Source organism: Linepithema humile, chromosome 7, assembly GCF_040581485.1.
Source record: "Linepithema humile isolate Giens D197 chromosome 7, Lhum_UNIL_v1.0, whole genome shotgun sequence".
Taxonomy (NCBI): Eukaryota; Metazoa; Arthropoda; class Insecta; order Hymenoptera; family Formicidae; genus Linepithema; species Linepithema humile.
The window spans coordinates 6,135,537-6,153,289 of NC_090134.1; the positions used below are offsets into that span (position 1 = coordinate 6,135,537).

Here is a 17,753-nt window from a genome sequence, read left to right on the forward strand (position 1 = left end):
CGCTGATATAGTATGAAATAAACTTCTTTTGAGACGCCGAACAAAGAGACGGTGAACCCGGCGCGAAATACGCGAACGTCCACACGAATACGGCTCGTCAACGTCCGAGGGACGTTGGCATTTCGTCCGGGAGGCGTCATCTAAGTTTAGAGAGAGCGCAGGAATATACCTGCTGGCTGAGAGAAGCCTAACAGTGACATTATCTTGAGGTCAGACAGTGTCAGGGCAAACGCGAAGTTTGAGTGGACATCGGCTACTTATGTATCTAACATTAATTATAGGCTTGTGTGCCAATTCTGTCATTCATTCTCGTATATGTCTCATAGTAACTTCCTTCTACATGATGTACTGATTGCTTGATGTATCAAGAGTATCGTGACATTAACACATTTGGCAGAATTATGGCTTGTTACTAATTGAGAACCGATTTATTTTTAAGTCAAATACATCTTGTGATATTAATATTGCATATTTAACACTTTTATTTTTGAAAGAATTCAAAATAATTTCTGTATTCCAGAACATATAATATAATAGTAATCAAATGCAATTAAATGTAGCGTGTGGATAACTGCGAAAATGTTATAAATGGCATTTAAACTAACAGAATATTTTTATCATGTTACAGGAAGTCGGCAGTATTATCGGGAAAAAAGGCGAGATCGTCAAGAGGTTCCGTGAGGAGGTAAGTATCAATTACGCGCATTCTTGTTGCGAGACTCGCATATCTTCTGACAATGAAAAATAAGAGTCATATACAGTTGCATGATGTTATATCTCGAAAGATGATATTTCACACGAAAACATGAAAAGTTTTATCATTGTCTTATACTCAGTTTCAGCTGTCAAGGATAGATTTATATGTCTTTTAAATTGGTTTTCTGTTTTCAATCAACCTCTTTTGTCCGCACTAACTCTTTAGAATAGCAGACATTGATTATCGAATATTTGAAGCTGAATATAGTTTATACATATATATATATATATACACATGTATGCGAAAGCCTACGATCGGTAATAATTTTCCATTCGCACGACGCAGTCTGGCGCGAAAATCAATATCTCCGATGGTTCCTGCCCGGAGCGAATAGTGACGGTCACCGGGCCGACGAACTCGATCTTCAAGGCGTTCACGTTGATATGCAAGAAATTTGAGGAATGGTGCTCCCAGTTTCACGACATCCAGGGTGGCGGCGCCGGAGGCGGCGGTGGTGTCTCGAGGCCGCCTATTACACTGAGACTGATCGTACCTGCTTCGCAGTGCGGTTCCTTGATCGGCAAGGGCGGCTCCAAGATCAAGGAAATCCGCGAAGTCACTGGCGCATCTATCCAAGTCGCTTCCGAGATGCTGCCTAACTCGACAGAACGTGCAGTAACCATATCTGGTACCAGCGAAGCAATCACGCAATGCATATATCATATCTGCTGCGTTATGCTAGAGGTACGTATCATGGGCCCTACGACCTCTCCCAATGGTCGACGAAATAGTCTAGATTCATCGTGGTTCGTATTTTCGAGTCCTTGATGAAGAAGTTATTTTCCACAGTAACAAGTAACCGAAAATAATTTCCACGAATATAATTATTTATTGAGCACATTGTTAATTTTGTTGAGGTTATATATAAATATGTGTTCACACGATTATTGATTTGACGATGAACAGTATCTGTGCCAGCGATCAAAGCTTAATTACAATAGCGCTTATCGTATTATAATAAAGTTAATATTGAAAAAAAATTAACCGCACGCAACTAAACAATTTCTGATTTTATTGATGTTATCAAACTACAATGAACTAGACTGGCCTATTAAAGTCCAGAATAAATGAATGCCGACAGTAATCTTGATTAGACTTTTTTCGCAAATTTTTGTCAGAAAAATATAATATTTCTTGTTGCAAAGAGGACTTTTTCTTAACCCGAGTCGTTATGTTCACACTTTGGACTTTAATAGGGCGAAAGGGCCATCTCTCGATGACAATACGGACGCCGTATCAAATCTGTAATAACTCGATCGGTGTATTCGCACTCGTGCGTGTGTTTTTTTCTGTTTCAGTCCCCTCCCAAAGGTGCCACGATCCCTTATCGCCCCAAACCCCAAGTCGGTGGGCCAGTGATCCTGGCTGGTGGGCAAGCCTACACCATCCAGGGTAATTACGCGGTGCCCGCCCACTCGGACGTAAGTACAGTATTACCATTGCCCGCGCCCGCTGCCGGGCCCACCCCGCCCTCGCTGAACACCCAAACTTTGACGACCTCGCCCTTCGCGGCTCACCCCTCGTCCTCGGCCTTCGCCGCTTCTCACGGGCACCCGCTCCTATCCACGGCCCACCTTACGACCCCACATCATCCTCTCCACCCGAGCCCCTTACACGCCAGCGTGGCAGGCCTCGCCGACCCCCTGCTGAAGAGTGGACACTTGCAGGCAGCCCTCCCGCCCGCACACCTCGTGGCAGACGCCGTAAGTCTTTTGTTTTTCGTGATCCGCCCCCCCTTTCCCTTACCTTTTCTCGACCACCCTCGACCTACCCATATATATCTCCTCAATAATATATACATAACGGATGAATTTCCGTTCCACTTGTCCGAAAATCGATACACCCCAACCCGTTCGGTGTCCCCTCACTGCACACGATCCTCGATGTATCCTGCAAAATTTCAACCCGGCGATCTCGGTGGTTGGAACTCGAAATTGGAACGATTGCGAGAAAAGTCCGGACGGTGTATGGAAAAACGCGGTAATCTACAAGAAAGTCTGAAAATTACATTGCGAAAGCGTTGAAAGCGGCTATTACAGCTAAGAGCTATATTTCTCAGATATCTTCAGCGTCTGAATATTTATGTTTATTGTGTTTTTCCGTACAGTAGCTGAGAAAAAGAAATCACCCGTATAATGAAGCAGCGAGGTTCACGGTACTAATAAGGCTGCTTCGCGATTATATTACTAATCTCGAGGTAGAAAGTTTGATAGCTTTAACGAATGGTCAAGCGTGTAATTACTACTGTTCGTTGAAACAACGGTTAAACGGCGGTTAAAGGCGGAAGCGTACGATAGTTGGAAAAAGTTTGTGGATTAACGTAGAGGTTTTATTCAATCGCAATCTCTCTTGCTCGCGGTTTGCTGATGTTGATTTAATTCGCATTTGAGTTTTTTTTCGCGTTTTAACCATCACTTTGCTAAAGCAATTCATCGAACCGAACAATAGTAGAATAATTCAGCAGTTATATACATCTTTTACATTGTGGTTTGAAAGATTAATCGTGCTAGGAAGAATTTTTTTTTTTCAAGAGAAAATCTGTGTTATATAATAAATCATCTTTTTCGATTCGACACGAGATGACGTTGAGATAGCGATAATTTCATCGAATCCGGAATTTACGATTCGGTTGTGCGAAACGCAAGATAATGTAACGATATAAAAGAATTTGTAATGCAATTCAGCGCACAACTGTGGACTCGGCATCGTTCCAAATTTCGTCAAACACCATGGGAGCTCATAATATGTTTATCAGCATCGGTATTTCTCTCTCGCCACCTGGTCCTCCTCCTCTTGAAGCTCTTTGCTGTCCCTCTTCCCCCTCCGCGTACATGCATCAACACCTTGGCTTTCTGCTCGACATTCCCGTACGGTTGCGAGTTTTTTTGTTCATGGGTATTCGTGTGTCGCGATGTCTTGCGAGTTGTTCTCAACTTGCGAGAAATGCGAGCGAAGAAAAACCCTGTCATGCAATTAGCTCCGACCGTGCATACCTTTAAACGTTTTCTGGTCGCGTGACTTCGACTGCGAACGCATCTGATCAAACATATTCTTGTAGAATGAGGCATGCTGTAATTATCTTTAATAACAACTCCTAACACGACTTCATCGGGGACCACTTTGTCATTGATCGCCACGCGAATGTCTTTCTTATCGAAAGTGTAAAAGTATAATTTGCAGTTTTTTTTTAGTCGTCAAATGAAAACACGAATTGTATTTTAATAATTGCGAGTTAAACAATCTTATCTTTTCTTTCTGGCGGATTAGAAACGAGAGATTATCGAGAGATAAATATTTTTTTAATCATCATACGGTATCAGCGAAGTCACGCGAAGTTTGCCAGCTTTGCTTTTTATGTGGTCCGCACATGTCGTTACATGCACGCTTTTCTCTCTGGATTTTTTTTTTTTTTTTTTTTTTTTTTTAAGTTCTAAACGTTCTCCGACGCTTCTGACAAGTTCGATCTGAGCCTGTGTTAAATGTGTCTCCTTTCGTATGCTTGCGATTGGTAGTGGGTTGATCACCTTAAGAGTTGCTTGCCATCCTTCACAGTGCATAGAGGAATTCGATGATGCATGCCAAGTAAAAAGAGTGCGACTGCACGACATGATACAAGTTCTGGTACCACGTTGACATGCAAACAAGAAATTTGCAACAACTTTTTGATTGATGTTGGAATATTTCTCATAAAAAATTATCCAGCGACTAATTTTAGTATCTTTTAATTTTAAAGAATAGTCATAATTTATATACGTATTATTGAATCTGGATTAATTTGGTTTCTGTCAATTTAGTTCTGATTTGATTGGAATTAATTAGTTCGAAAAATTAATTTTTGGTTCAATCACATTTCGGTAATTAATCAATTTATGTCTTTTTTATTTGTAATGTGATTTTCGAGTCTATATTGATTTGCAACTTGGTATTCAAATGTTTCTGTCGGAGCATTTAGTCACTGCATTTACATCGTTCCGTTGATGATCGTATTGAAGTGCCAATTATAACTGTTTCACTCTTTTATGTATGACCTATTTTCTTTACGTATTGTTGACGCATATTTTTAGGTGAGAAAAAATGCAGAATTGTTGAGTTTTTAATCGGTCTCTGTATTCAGTATATCAATACAAACCGACTGCAACGAGCAGATAAATGAATCTAACTTTGTCGATACGATCATCGTCCGAGAGCGGCAATTTGCTCACTCTCGGAAGGAACTTGGAGGCAAAAATGCGAATTTGCTCCGAGGTCTCACGCCGAACGATCGAGCCTGCTTTAGCATGAATGCTTGCTCACGGGTCGCACAATGGATTCGTCATGGCTTGTCGTTGGATTCGGTCAGAGAGAGAGACATATAGAAGGTCCCAGATGTTACCGCCACCAAGTCTCCACGAATGGCTTGTGATCTATGAGGAAGCCAAATCGATATCGCCAAATATATAGACGATTCGAGCTATCTATGGTGGTGCTCCGAAAATCCACTCGTCCGGCTGATCGATCGGCAGATGCCATGAAACGTCAACCTGATAAATGCCCGTACTAGAAATTCAATCGAAAAATCATTCGCGAAACGCAACAGGAAATTTCGAAATGTCATTTCGAATATACCCGCGTCATTTGTTTTTTATCACGGCGTTTTTTTCTCTCCTTTTTATAATACCGTAATGCTGAACTACTCCTGTTAATAGTTTAATTTACTAAAAAGCTTGTTTGATGTTGCATTTGAATATCAGGATATCAAAATATCAGATCTAGATTCCGCGGATTCAAATTTCTGTTTTTCGTCACGATCAAATGATTCCGATGAATTACGCTTTGAAAGTACAAACATACACGCACGCGCACAGATTAAATTTTATGTTGCATTAAGTTACAAATCAATCGAAATACATATTTGCTTTCACTACGCTTGCAATTTTGTTGATTTCAAAAATACGTATTTTTTATCTTTCAACAAGCCTTTTTAACAGAAAGTCGTAATTCAATCTGGTAACTGTATCGGATTTCCTGCGCTTCGGAAGTTGAATCACACGAATGTTTTGACAAAGCATTATCAGGATGGCGTGTCGTCGTGTCTTTACCTTCTGTCCTATCTTCTCTTTCTGTGCGCTTTTCAACGACCGACGACCGACACGGAGCCCGACTTCCTCGAGTCCGATTTGCTACCCGGAAATGAAATAAACGACGCGAGATGTGCGAAATATAAAAGGAAACATATTCATATCATAATACATCCCATTACCTTCGGATATATTGCGGCTTGACCAATCTTTTTTTTCTTCCTTTCTTCCTATTCGATCTCTCTTATTGTCCGTCAACTTCGAGAGGCGTGGCTGAAAGGGTTGGGTTGATCGGCAGAAGCATATTTAAAAAAAAAAAAAAATACAAAATCATAACGAACAAAAATGCATGCGTGGCACGAAAAGAGGTAGATCTACCTAGGTATATTATTACTATTGCGCTTTATATCTACTTTCACGATCCCATCTTTGATACTTTCTCAGTTTTTCAGTCTGCTTGATAAACTCTACGGCTTACAGTACACGATTACTACTTCGCTTCTTGTCCTCCGTACACTGTCTCCGATTTTGTGTTTTTCTTTCTACTTTTCTCTATACGGTCTCACAAGAAATCATTCCCTACTCCTTTTAAAACTTACTTTCCTTTCCCGATAGCAACCGATGTTCCCTTTAAAAAAGGGGGGTGGGAGAAAGACAATTGGAGAAAGACACTACAGACGTGGTCATAATTTCATATGAATGTAATTATCATGCATTTGTTCTAAACATTTATTTCTCGCTTCTTATGCAACTATTCAACTTTAAGTTTCTGTATAATGTGAATTAATTATGTATTATATCGCTGATTATATTACTAGATCATTCTTCATTTAATTCTAATAGATCTTAATAGACTTCATTTTAATTGATCTAAATTAATTCACGAAATGGTCTTCAAATGGCAGAAAATAAAAGGCTTTCCGGAAATTAAATTTTGTGGAGGTAATTAATTAGATTTCAGTTTTTATTTAATTTTACGTAAACTTTACTTCAACAAAATTTTATTTATAACTTGATTATGTGTGAAAATTATAAAATAAAGAAAGAGTTATACTTTTTGTATTATGTAGCGTTTAATAATTATAAAATTGTTTAAACTTTAGTTTAAACATTAAATCGGAGCACAAAAATAAAATTAAAATATTAAATTTATCCAAAATATTTACCCAAAATAGTCTTTTTATCTTGATTAAAATATAATTTGATTTGGAAAATATTAATTTTTTTTTACCAGTAAAATAAATTGTTATATGCAAATTTGTTTAATTAACTGCATTTATATATATTTACACATTCGTAAAGCCTTTTAACTTTAACTGTGCGAGAAATAAAAAACAAGTGAAATCCCTTTCATACAAATACGCAAACTTACATATACAGACATTTAATATCGCTCTTGTCAGACTGCCGCGCTACGTTTTGTTCGTTTCTTCGCCTTTTTCCTGAGTTGTCCATTGTCCCTTCTTGGCATCCTGTTTAGAACAGCATGGCTTCCGGCACTCTTTTAGCTAAGAGTCAGCGACGAGTTCGCGTAAGGGTGGGCTGCCCTGTACATTACGTTTCCACCATTTAAATACATTAAAGATCACATTGAGACAGTTGTCTACGAAAGAGGCGTTTGCGCATTCGTGAATCGCAGACCCGAATCTATATTAATAATATTTCAGAAGTGTTGTTAATTTTAAAGGATTTGGTCTCCTTTTCTCGAATTTTTAGTGAAAATATATGATTAAATAGCTCCATACATAAAATATTTTTCGATTATATGATTATTATGCGAGAAATTTTACTTAAATTTTTATTCCACAGATATATAATGATATGCCACACGATAATATGGAATTTTACTAATAACTTTGAAGTTAGATTAAAGATTATTTTATAGAGAATTTGATTAAACCTTCACATATACATATGTATGTTATATAACATATATGCATAAATATTAAGATAACATGTATTATAATTATTAATGTTATCTTAATATGAATTAATTTCAAGACATTACATACAATGTTAAAACGTTAAAGATTTTGCACATATGTTAGTTTAGATAACATTGATAGAGAGAATGAAATGTTATCATTCGTTTAAGAACACGATATTACCTACGTTCTCCCTTCCCTCCGTCTACCTTTCATTTCATCCTTTTTTGAAAAATGAAAATAGGACACCATTAATAATTAGCAGATACAATTTTTTTTTACAATTTTTAATTTATTTGAAGCGATCGATTTATTTGAGTGTTCACTGAAATAATTATTGCAGCGACTGAAATTAATTCATGATTAATATGTTTAAGGCATTAGAATACTTGAGATGATTTTTCATCTTCTAATTATGACAGTGATTACAATCGCAATCGTAATACGTTCTTAGGATCTCGTAGTGAATTATATTCGATAAAGTGCGAAAATGTTTTTCGATGCAAAGTGGTACTAAATATATCGTGTAAGTACTTGTGTAACGTGGAAACGGTAGAAACGAAGAGAATTATCGCGATTACTTCACTCGTAACAGTATCACAATAATGAGAGATAACAAGGATACAAGTCCTTCTCTCCGCCTCGTTCGCTCTCTCTTTCTGTAATTTCTGAGCGTTCCCTCTTCATCAAGCTGTTCCCGAGTAATTTCTGCCACGATTTTCGAAGTAACGCGGCACGGCGCATTACAGTCCATTTTATTGACGACCATTTTGGCGTCGCGTTGCGCTCGTCTTCCCAGAATTATTTTTTACAATATCTCGCAATTCGTAAATTAATTCGATTTCAAACACATGTAAATTTTTACACTTTTTCAATAAACGTGTGAGATTCTCGTAGAATGTAATCGTACGAAGATTTAAAATAAAGTAATATTTCCGAAATAAACTGAATACATCCATATTAAAATTCAAAATACTTGAAATTCAAGCAATATCTTCTTGTTTTGTAATTTGATACAGCTATAATTTATTTTGGTTATTAGTATAATTTCTCATGGATTAATGATGGCAAAACTTGTGATTGGTAAGAAGATGGCAAGACGGAACTTTAACAATGTAACATTTTTCTTGTAACATGAGAAGTAGAAACAATCGTCGTTAAAACTTTGTCTATTTAGCCGCGCTCAAATTTTTGCTCTGGGTCGACGTAGTTAAAAAGTGTACGCTCAAATGGTCCTCGTGGAGCCCGTTACGAATAAGCCGTCGGACCGGTCCCAGGAAGTCGGGACGACCCCATCGATTACGTTCGTCGCGAAGGATGCGAGACGACGGCACTGAGAGTTTCGCGCGCGCGCCAATATGATGGGACGAGATGGTCGATGAATCGTCAACTGCGCGCGGAAGAAGACGTCCTTTCCCCCCTTTCCACGTAGAACCGAACGATCTCTCTCAGTGAGCCTGCCCCCCCCCCCCCCCCTGAGCCAAAGGTTCTTGCTCGCAATCGAAGATCCTCGCGCGAGAACGCGGAGACAGGTTCAGACAATAGATACACTTTTCGGTGTCGTCGTAAACCCTCTTCTCTTTTAAGCACACCCCAGAGTGACTATTCGTTGCCCGCGGCTCTTAATGTTTGAACGATGGATCTCTTCGTCGTTGTTGCAGATGGGCAAGCTGGGCAGTAATCCTTTGGCAGGACTGGCAGCCTTAGGCCTCGGAGGCCTTGCCACACCAGCGAACACAGGTGGTCTTAATCCGGCAGGTAAGCGAAATATGTTGTCGAGAAATCATAGGTCGGCAAGCACCCGTCTAGTGTTGTACCGTTGTACTGTTGTACCGAGTACTGTTGTACTCTCGCAAGGAAGCTTGTGTAGCAAACCCATTCGTTTTACTTTCCTCCGTTGTGCTATATATGAATCACACGACTGATACAAGCCTATAATTCATAAGAGGGCGAATGTACATGAATTCATTTATTCTCCCCTTTACTTTTCCACCGGTATATTTCTTATAATTAATTAATTTTAATTTAAATTAATTGAAAGGGCAATCGAATGAAGTAGAGATAATATTTATTAGAACATATATACTTGAAAACTTAACTTGAAAGGTAAATTGATGCCTCATGTTTGCAACAAAGTCTTCTTGTATAAAGGAACCTTACCGACTAAGAATTATCACAGCACTAAAATGTACTAATGTATATTATGAAAACTTATAATTTATGGATCGTCTTCGCAAACATTAGCTAAAATTTATTGGAGTTCCAGAAACAGAACGGGAATAGGAAAGGGGATAGAACCGGCTAAATCCATTCTGTTGAACTTGAACTAACGTTACTAATTTGCGAGAATAGTTTTAGTGCGAGTAATTTAACTTGTGTTTCTTCTTTCGGTCGCCCTTTTAATCGCCCATTTTCACATTTTATCCGCGCTTGAGATTTTCGGAGAGAAACTTTTCTAATATTTGCGCAATTAATGGTCGCATAGCATTGGCTGCATTGGCCGGGAGCCAGCTGCGTACAAGCAACACGAACAGGCAGCAACCAGCGGCGAACAATCAGACGCACGAGATGACCGTGCCAAACGAGTTGATCGGTTGCATCATCGGAAAGGGCGGTACCAAGATCGCCGAGATCCGTCAGATCTCCGGCGCCATGATCAGAATCAGCAACTGCGAGGAGAGGGAGGGCGGAGCAACGGACCGCACGATCACCATAACCGGGAATCCGGAAGCCGTGGGGTTGGCACAATATCTCATCAATATGAGGTGAGTACCACGTGGCCTGTGCGCTATTTCCTCAGGCCCGGTCAGACCGAAGGTCAACCTTCGGATTGACAGGAAGCCATTCCGAGAGGTTCGTCCAAGGTTCGGCTTTCAGTGTCACAAATCTTATTTCCCTAATTTGAAGCAGTCAAACTCGTCCCGGCTACGTTTTGCAGTGGATCGCGATGCATTCCCCTTGATCTCTGTTATTTATTTTTTTTTTTTTTATGTATACATATATATTATATATATATATATTTCTTTTCTTTCCCCGCATCTCTGCTGACACCGCTCACCGGATAGTGCGCGGACGTAGAGATTGACTTCTTGTTGACCCGTCCAATCGAAAACCCGCCGATTCGCCTGTTTGTGTTACTCGTTCCTCGCACAACCTGCTGCCTCACTTGACTTTGTCTTAATGGTGAGACTGTGTAAGGGATAGTCGAATCGGCACCCCTCGCGACATTTTCCATCATTATCGTTGCCATCTTTACTCACGACAACCCGCGTATAGACGACTTTTGTCCACTTGTGTTTTTCCATTAAACTCTTATAAATAATGCAGATTGTAAAAGAAGATGGAATTATATTATTTCTTTTCACAAACGAGTAACATGTTAATTTAACATTGAAGAAAATTGTTCTATTTAAAAAGAGTTCTATTTAACAATACGCATGGCAGGAAAAGTCGTTTCTACCGCGCGTCGCCGAGAGGTATTATAAAGAGGTGGCGTTATTCTTATGAAAAAGATATTACTGGAGAACGCGCACGTAATTTATCGCCATGATCACGTAATGGTGACCACGTGAAAATTTTCGTACGAGAGAGTAAATATCATGATATAACGCCACCTCAGTTTACAGCGTAACAGGTCGTACGTAGTCGTAAGGTAAAGACGCGAGGAGAAAACGTCGCATCGACGGCCATGCTCGAGACGCCAGCGTTCGTGTATGCAGACACTGGAAGACACCGTCGTCGGCCACGAGACGGAAGAGGATTTCTTAATCCTTTATTTCCAGGTCCTGCCTTCCAGGTCCAGTACCCCGAGTATCCTGCAGACACAACTCCGCTCAACATCTGTTCCCATTGTCGCTGGCTGTCCTTTTAAGCAAATAAACCGACTGAAAGACATAATTAAAAAAGAAAAAAAAAAAGAAAAAAGATGTACTCGAGGACTTTCACTCCGCGTTAGTGACAATCAATCCCCGAAACAGTCCCTGAAACAAACGTATCACTGTTCCTCTTCTCGATTCGGTTTTTTAAAATGACCCGGTTTCTTTCTAGCCCGACAGGCTCCCGGTAATGGACGATTAGCTTAACATTTACGCTTGTAATTCTGTTTCGCCGTTTAACTTGGTTCGCAAAAAAAATCAACCATCTGTCTTCGACGCCGCGAATATTTTTATGGCATATACTTAAGTGTATATATAAGATGCATCGCATAAACGATACGATTTTATTTGTGCGATAAATGTGAAAGGTTTCCCTCGTCCTTGCCAGGAATCTTTACGGTAGCATCTTTACATTTTAGTTATACGCTTCATCGCTGTTGTTGCCAATCGCTTAATGTTTCATTGGTCGGTGTTCAAGATCTGTTACTTTATTTTTTATTTCAATTACGCTGTGGGACTAATCTACTTCCATCATAGCGACATTAGAAATGGTGAACGGTACTAACGTAGTCGTCGACGTGATTCGAGAACGATGATAAGTGAAAAGTCGGCACGATTTCGTGTGGCACATGTGTGTAAGACCTCACCAACATCAGCCAAGTACAATTCGAACACGCGGATCGACACTTCCATACACCCTCACGTTATAATTATAATCCATTATATTTTATTCCAGATTGCCACTCACATTTTACTACTGCATATAAAATAGCGACCGTATATGTTCATCATATTCATTCATACTTCGATACTTCTGTACTTCGCCCGTTAACTTTGTCATCGTGTTTATTACATGCCGTGTAATCCCAGCACTCCCGTCGGCCCAAGGTCTGCACTCTGCCATCTCTCTAATCCTAGCCTCCCCCATTCAGACGGCCTGTGATGTACGAGGCAATTATCGACCGTCCACAGTCGCGATTATACTCATGTCACATCTCGCGATCCCGCCGTATCAATAGCAGCGGGTGATGCGCTCAGAGCACACAGTTAATACGGCCTGTGGCAGAGTGCATATCGTTGCGCCTGATCTACTTTGATTTCTGCCTCTTCTATAAGCCACGAGGCTGCGGTTCGTTCTATCGGCGCATCATGGAGACCGATTATTCTGGTGGCAAACGCAAGTTACAAGAGACTCGTAATGCATATTCGCGAGATGGCCGGCGTTCTCCAATGGTGTTCCCGTCTGTACAACGAACCGCGAGCCCGTTTACACACCTAGAAACAATCGCAATCGTTCGCAAATCTACTGTTAGCTGGTGGATGTGACATTTGTTTTCCGGCAGGAGATTAATGCAATTTTAAAAAGTGGACTAGCGAACGCGTGCTTTATCTTCATGGTGCATCCTTGCTGCGCGTCTTTCGCGATAGAACGCATTTCGACCGAGCACCGTGTCCGGCATCTCGCTATTACGGACATATCTGACTGTCCGGCGATGCCCGATGCGCGCACGTCGGCCAGTCAACCTGTCCGATATGAATGCGGGACATTTCGGTAGGGTCTAAATGCGGCCTGACGCGATTAAGACTCTCCCCACGAACCACGTAGCCGGTGTACGTGATAATCACGCTCCACAGAGCACTTCTGGCGTAACTCTCTTAAGCCTACAACTTGTGATTTAATTTATCTTCTTTTCTTATGGTCTCTTTACATCGTCTTGTTAACTCTCCGCGACAGCTACTGTTATTATTACTACTACTGCTACTATTACTACTACTACTATACTACTACTACTACTACTATACTGCTCCTACTACTACTACTTTTTTATTTTTCTCTTTACTTTTTATCATCTTTTATGTTTTATTTATTTATTTATTTTTTTTTTAATCTCTTTGACACTGTTTTACGAGGAACGTTCCCGCCCTCACCTTTTTACATTTTGTGTCTTTTCCCCAGTGTCGAATTGCAGAAAGCTAACTTAGAGGCCCAAAATACCCAAACCCCTGGCAGCGGTACCACTCCCGGGGCATCCGGGGCCAGTGCTTCCCCCTCTACCACCACTACCACTGCCTCTCCCTTGGCCAGTGCCATCCCCTTGGCTCAGCTGCTAAGCAAGCCAGGCGCCCTCAACGCCCTATCTAGCCTCACTGCCCTCGGCGGACTCACGGAATTGCTAGGTAGTGCTGCTGGCGCGGCTGCATCCGCGCTACCGGTCCAGACCACTGGCGTGCACCGATCACACAAGACTTTCACGCCGAGGCTACGTAGCCCCGGCGCACCGGGCCCGACCGAAAGTGGCAAGTTCAAATCCGAGCGTACCAAGTATAATCCGTACTGAGCGAACGGACGAGCGGCAGCACGATGTTACAGGGAATACACTACACATCACACACGTACATCTGTAGCGAACACTTGTGTAACACTGAAGCAAAGTTGCGTACGGACGCCAGGGTAGCGAGTACGGATCAAGACTTGGCGAAGGATCGACTCGTCGTTTTTGTTATTAGTTGATTGTTGAGATGGAAAATGCGAATATAATTGTCTAACTGGGTAAGTTGATATACGGCCAAAGTAAGTTTTCTAAAAATTAATTTTAACTGATTTACCACTGATTTTTGCGAGATTTATTTTTGGAATTTTGGTAAAATAATTACGGAGGTACTCTATCCATATTCACTTACTTTCTTCTAAGAATCACTGTGAAAATATTTTGTAGAATTTTTATTTGATTTTTTTTTGTTTTTTTTTTTCCTGATAGCGGAAGGAAGAAAAGAGCCAGAACGGAGAGTCCGTTTAGAATCTTTAGCTTTAGAATCTTTTGCTTTATTAATACCTGTCAATCCGTATGATCCAATGCTAAGTCTTAGAACCCACACATACACTATCGTGACACGCCCTCCGAGATCGGGATGATCGATGCTATCGTGTAAAGACTGATTGTGCGAGTAATAAAGCGGTGGAAAATTATGTTAACGATAAATTCAGCTGACATCCCTTACGACATTCAGTTTTCTTTGATAATTTGCGTACTATTTTGTATAAGCGATTTTTGATAGGCTCGGAGGACGCGATCGCTCATGCACCGTCGCAAGACAGCCTTTTTTTTATAAAAGTATATATAAATATATCATTATATTATAATTATTGTAATTATTATAATATTATATGGATTATGATTGATTACTGTTCGAACAAGAACTTTTATTAGTGTAGCTATTCTGATGTGATTTTTTTCTCGTAATAGAATCGATAGAAACTCTATTAATAAAAAGAAATTTCGCGCGCGAGTGAATGAGTATGCGTGATGAAGCATAAAAAAAAAGGAAGGGAGATGCGTGAAAGAAATTATCTTGAATCATGTGTTTATCATTCTTTATAATAAGTCGTGTTGAGAATATACTACGTCGTAATCATATAATGTGCTTTAAAATGACTTACGATCTTCTTTCTTATGAAAAACAATCTACAGCCGAGCGATCGGGTAGTTTATTAGAGCACGACGAGCGGGGTGAACTTTGTGAAGCATTATATAATCGATCATCGCTATACGAAATAATCAATCAAGCTATACACACACATAGTGATCGTTGTAAAGGTAGTTACACGTAATCCTTATGCATCTATGCGCGAGACACGCAGGGTTCTGTATGAGCTCGCGCAAATTATGTTTTTTGTGAAATCAAACTAATAAAACACGTGCAGAAGACACAATCAGATTTCTAATTCTACGGTAAAATACGATCGTTTTTTCTTCTTAGTCTACTGTTCTGTGAGCGATCAGAAACGTGGAACCGAGATCATCTAGTCGCGGAAGAACATACGATCGAGATTAGATCTAAGCAATTGCGACAGAAAGACAAAATATAGTTCGAGATCATGATAAATGATTGATAACGGAATCCTCCAGATATAAGTGTTTGTGTGCTCAATCTTAGTTTGTAGCGAGTATTTGCAAGTAGTGACCGATCAGACACACGAACGTAGGACATACGATCGGATTGTCGATCAAGTATTGACCTATCACGAGCGTGGCCATGGTTTATTGGAGAACTCGCAGTAATCAGAAGAAGATCAGGACAGCTATTATGTATCTGTTCGAAAATGTTTCCGATCTCAACAATTCCGTTCTTCTGTCAGTCCTATTACAGACATTCGGATAAATTCCGAAATGAACGAATATTGACGTCAAAGCGGAAACTTCAAAGTTACATTTATATTTTCAATAATTGATGAAAAGTGATTTAAAAAGAATTTCATGTTAGAAAGCTTGAACTTTCATTAAATTGTTCCAATATTGTAAAAAATATGAAATGTATTTCATTGTTTTTTACTGTATCAAGAGACACGGTCGTGTCTCGCATCAAGTATATATCTCTTTCATATACTGCAAAAAGTGAATTCCGATTTCGACGAGATTTATAAATAGTTGAAAGACACGGACGGAATCGCGATCGGAAACTCGAGTTTCCGATCGGAATCGTAACAGTTAAATAATAGCTGTCCGGTTCTATTTACAGAGAAATCTATACCGATCGGATCAACCTGATCGCCCTGATCGCGAGATATCTTCATTGCGTTTTTCATTTTAGATTGTACGGTCTCGTTCCATTTCTTTTTCGAGACAATAATAGTAAACTCACGGCCAAGACGCTAAGCGATCACAGTGAAGAGGATAAAAAAAGAGAAAATTGCGAAGAATCGATAATGCATTAAAGTATACGCAGGTCCCTTTTATGTAGGTATATCAAGTGAAGCAATGGGTATAACAATGACCCATATAATGCGTCGTTATAATAAATCGAGAAATTGTTACGAATACAGAATGCGTTTAAACGCATTACAAAATCTTATACAGCTGATATAATTCAGCAATTCATTTTTTAATTTATTCTATAATGATTGAAGAGATGTTTCTTGTGGCAGCAAGAGAAAATAGAAAATTTCTTTATTCAGAATCTCTGATTGATTAATTTGCCATTGCTACACCTGATGGTCTTGCATCGTGCATAGAATCTTATAGATCAGATAATCTTGAACTGTACATTGGTCTCTATAACAATGTTGCAGAGCTTATATGCTTAACAGACTTTAGCTACCCTGTATCATCTTGTTAAATAAAGCTAGGCGTGTTTAATACAAGTAAGAGAAATACAATACCAAATAAAAAGAACTTCGGCGTTCCTGCGAGTGAGGTCTCGCAATTAATTGGAAAGTCACATGGGATATTTTTATGATAGCATTTAATATTTATAAGCACTTTCGTAACGAATGATGAAAAATCTTTTTCTTTTTTTTTTTTTTTTTTTTTTTTTTAGCAATTATATATTCCTTTTTAATTGAAAGTGAAATCTCCAATATATTGCGCGACCACCTTTATGGCACCTGAGCGTTTTATTACTACCTTTTTTCAGATGTGATATTTTTATATCAGTCTTTTGATTTTTTGCTGAACTGTTATGATTGAAAAAAATAGCTGAATGAAAGAGATATTCCGTTCAGTTCGTGACATTCTAACGCTACATATAATTTTAATGTGTTTTTCAATTATTATAGGAACATGCATATGAAGATATCTCAATTTATTATAAGAATGCGAACATGGCTTTATCCACTTGCTTCTTTAATCTTTTGCCATTGATAATAGTTACGTGATCAAATAAATTTTTCATAAAACTTGTCTCTTATTAACGCGAGGATATTGTATACCTGTACAGGCGTCGCTGATAGCGACGCGTCGTATAAATGTATATAATTGGCCGTATTCCGGTACATTCAGCGCCGGTACTCATTCGTATTTTCATGCGACATTTATATCAATCACGACAATTTGGGATCAAGTCGGACGACTACTTTTAACGCTCAATGTACGTTGAGAATACGAGCCATTGAAGGCGATACATATGTATGTCTCGCCATGTACACGTAAGTGTAAGCGTATATAACCAAGATCGGAGAGAAACTCTTACACAGAAAGAGATGTAAAGAAAGGGAGAGAGAGAGAGAGAAAGAGAGAAGATGTATCCATCCAACCAACTTGACCCAGGCTCCTGCCCGTTTTTGGTAAGCACCATCCGTTCCTTCGTAGTCCTGTTAAATCGACTTATCCTGTTTCGACCGTTGGCTGCGAAATTTTCATTT

At 39.5% G+C, this 17,753-nt stretch overlaps 1 protein-coding gene across 7 annotated transcripts in view; it reads left to right on the forward strand.

The window, feature by feature from the left end:
- Positions 1–17,753, forward strand: part of mub (poly(rC)-binding protein mub) — an 83,017-nt gene that overhangs the window by 49,723 nt on the left and 15,541 nt on the right. For 5 of the 7 annotated variants that reach the window (XM_012360459.2, XM_067359753.1, XM_067359755.1 and 2 more), the window contains exons 3-8: positions 629–685; positions 1,043–1,441; positions 2,056–2,460; positions 9,401–9,497; positions 10,225–10,504; positions 13,572–16,785. In XM_012360459.2, coding sequence (XP_012215882.1) covers positions 629–685; positions 1,043–1,441; positions 2,056–2,460; positions 9,401–9,497; positions 10,225–10,504; positions 13,572–13,953 — 1,620 coding nt within the window. In that variant the 3' untranslated portion in view covers positions 13,954–16,785. Of the gene's footprint in view, positions 1–628; positions 686–1,042; positions 1,442–2,055; positions 2,461–9,400; positions 9,498–10,224; positions 10,505–13,571; positions 16,786–17,753 lie in introns of those variants that run through there. The other 2 variants (XM_012360460.2, XM_067359754.1) reach the window with 2 other exon arrangements.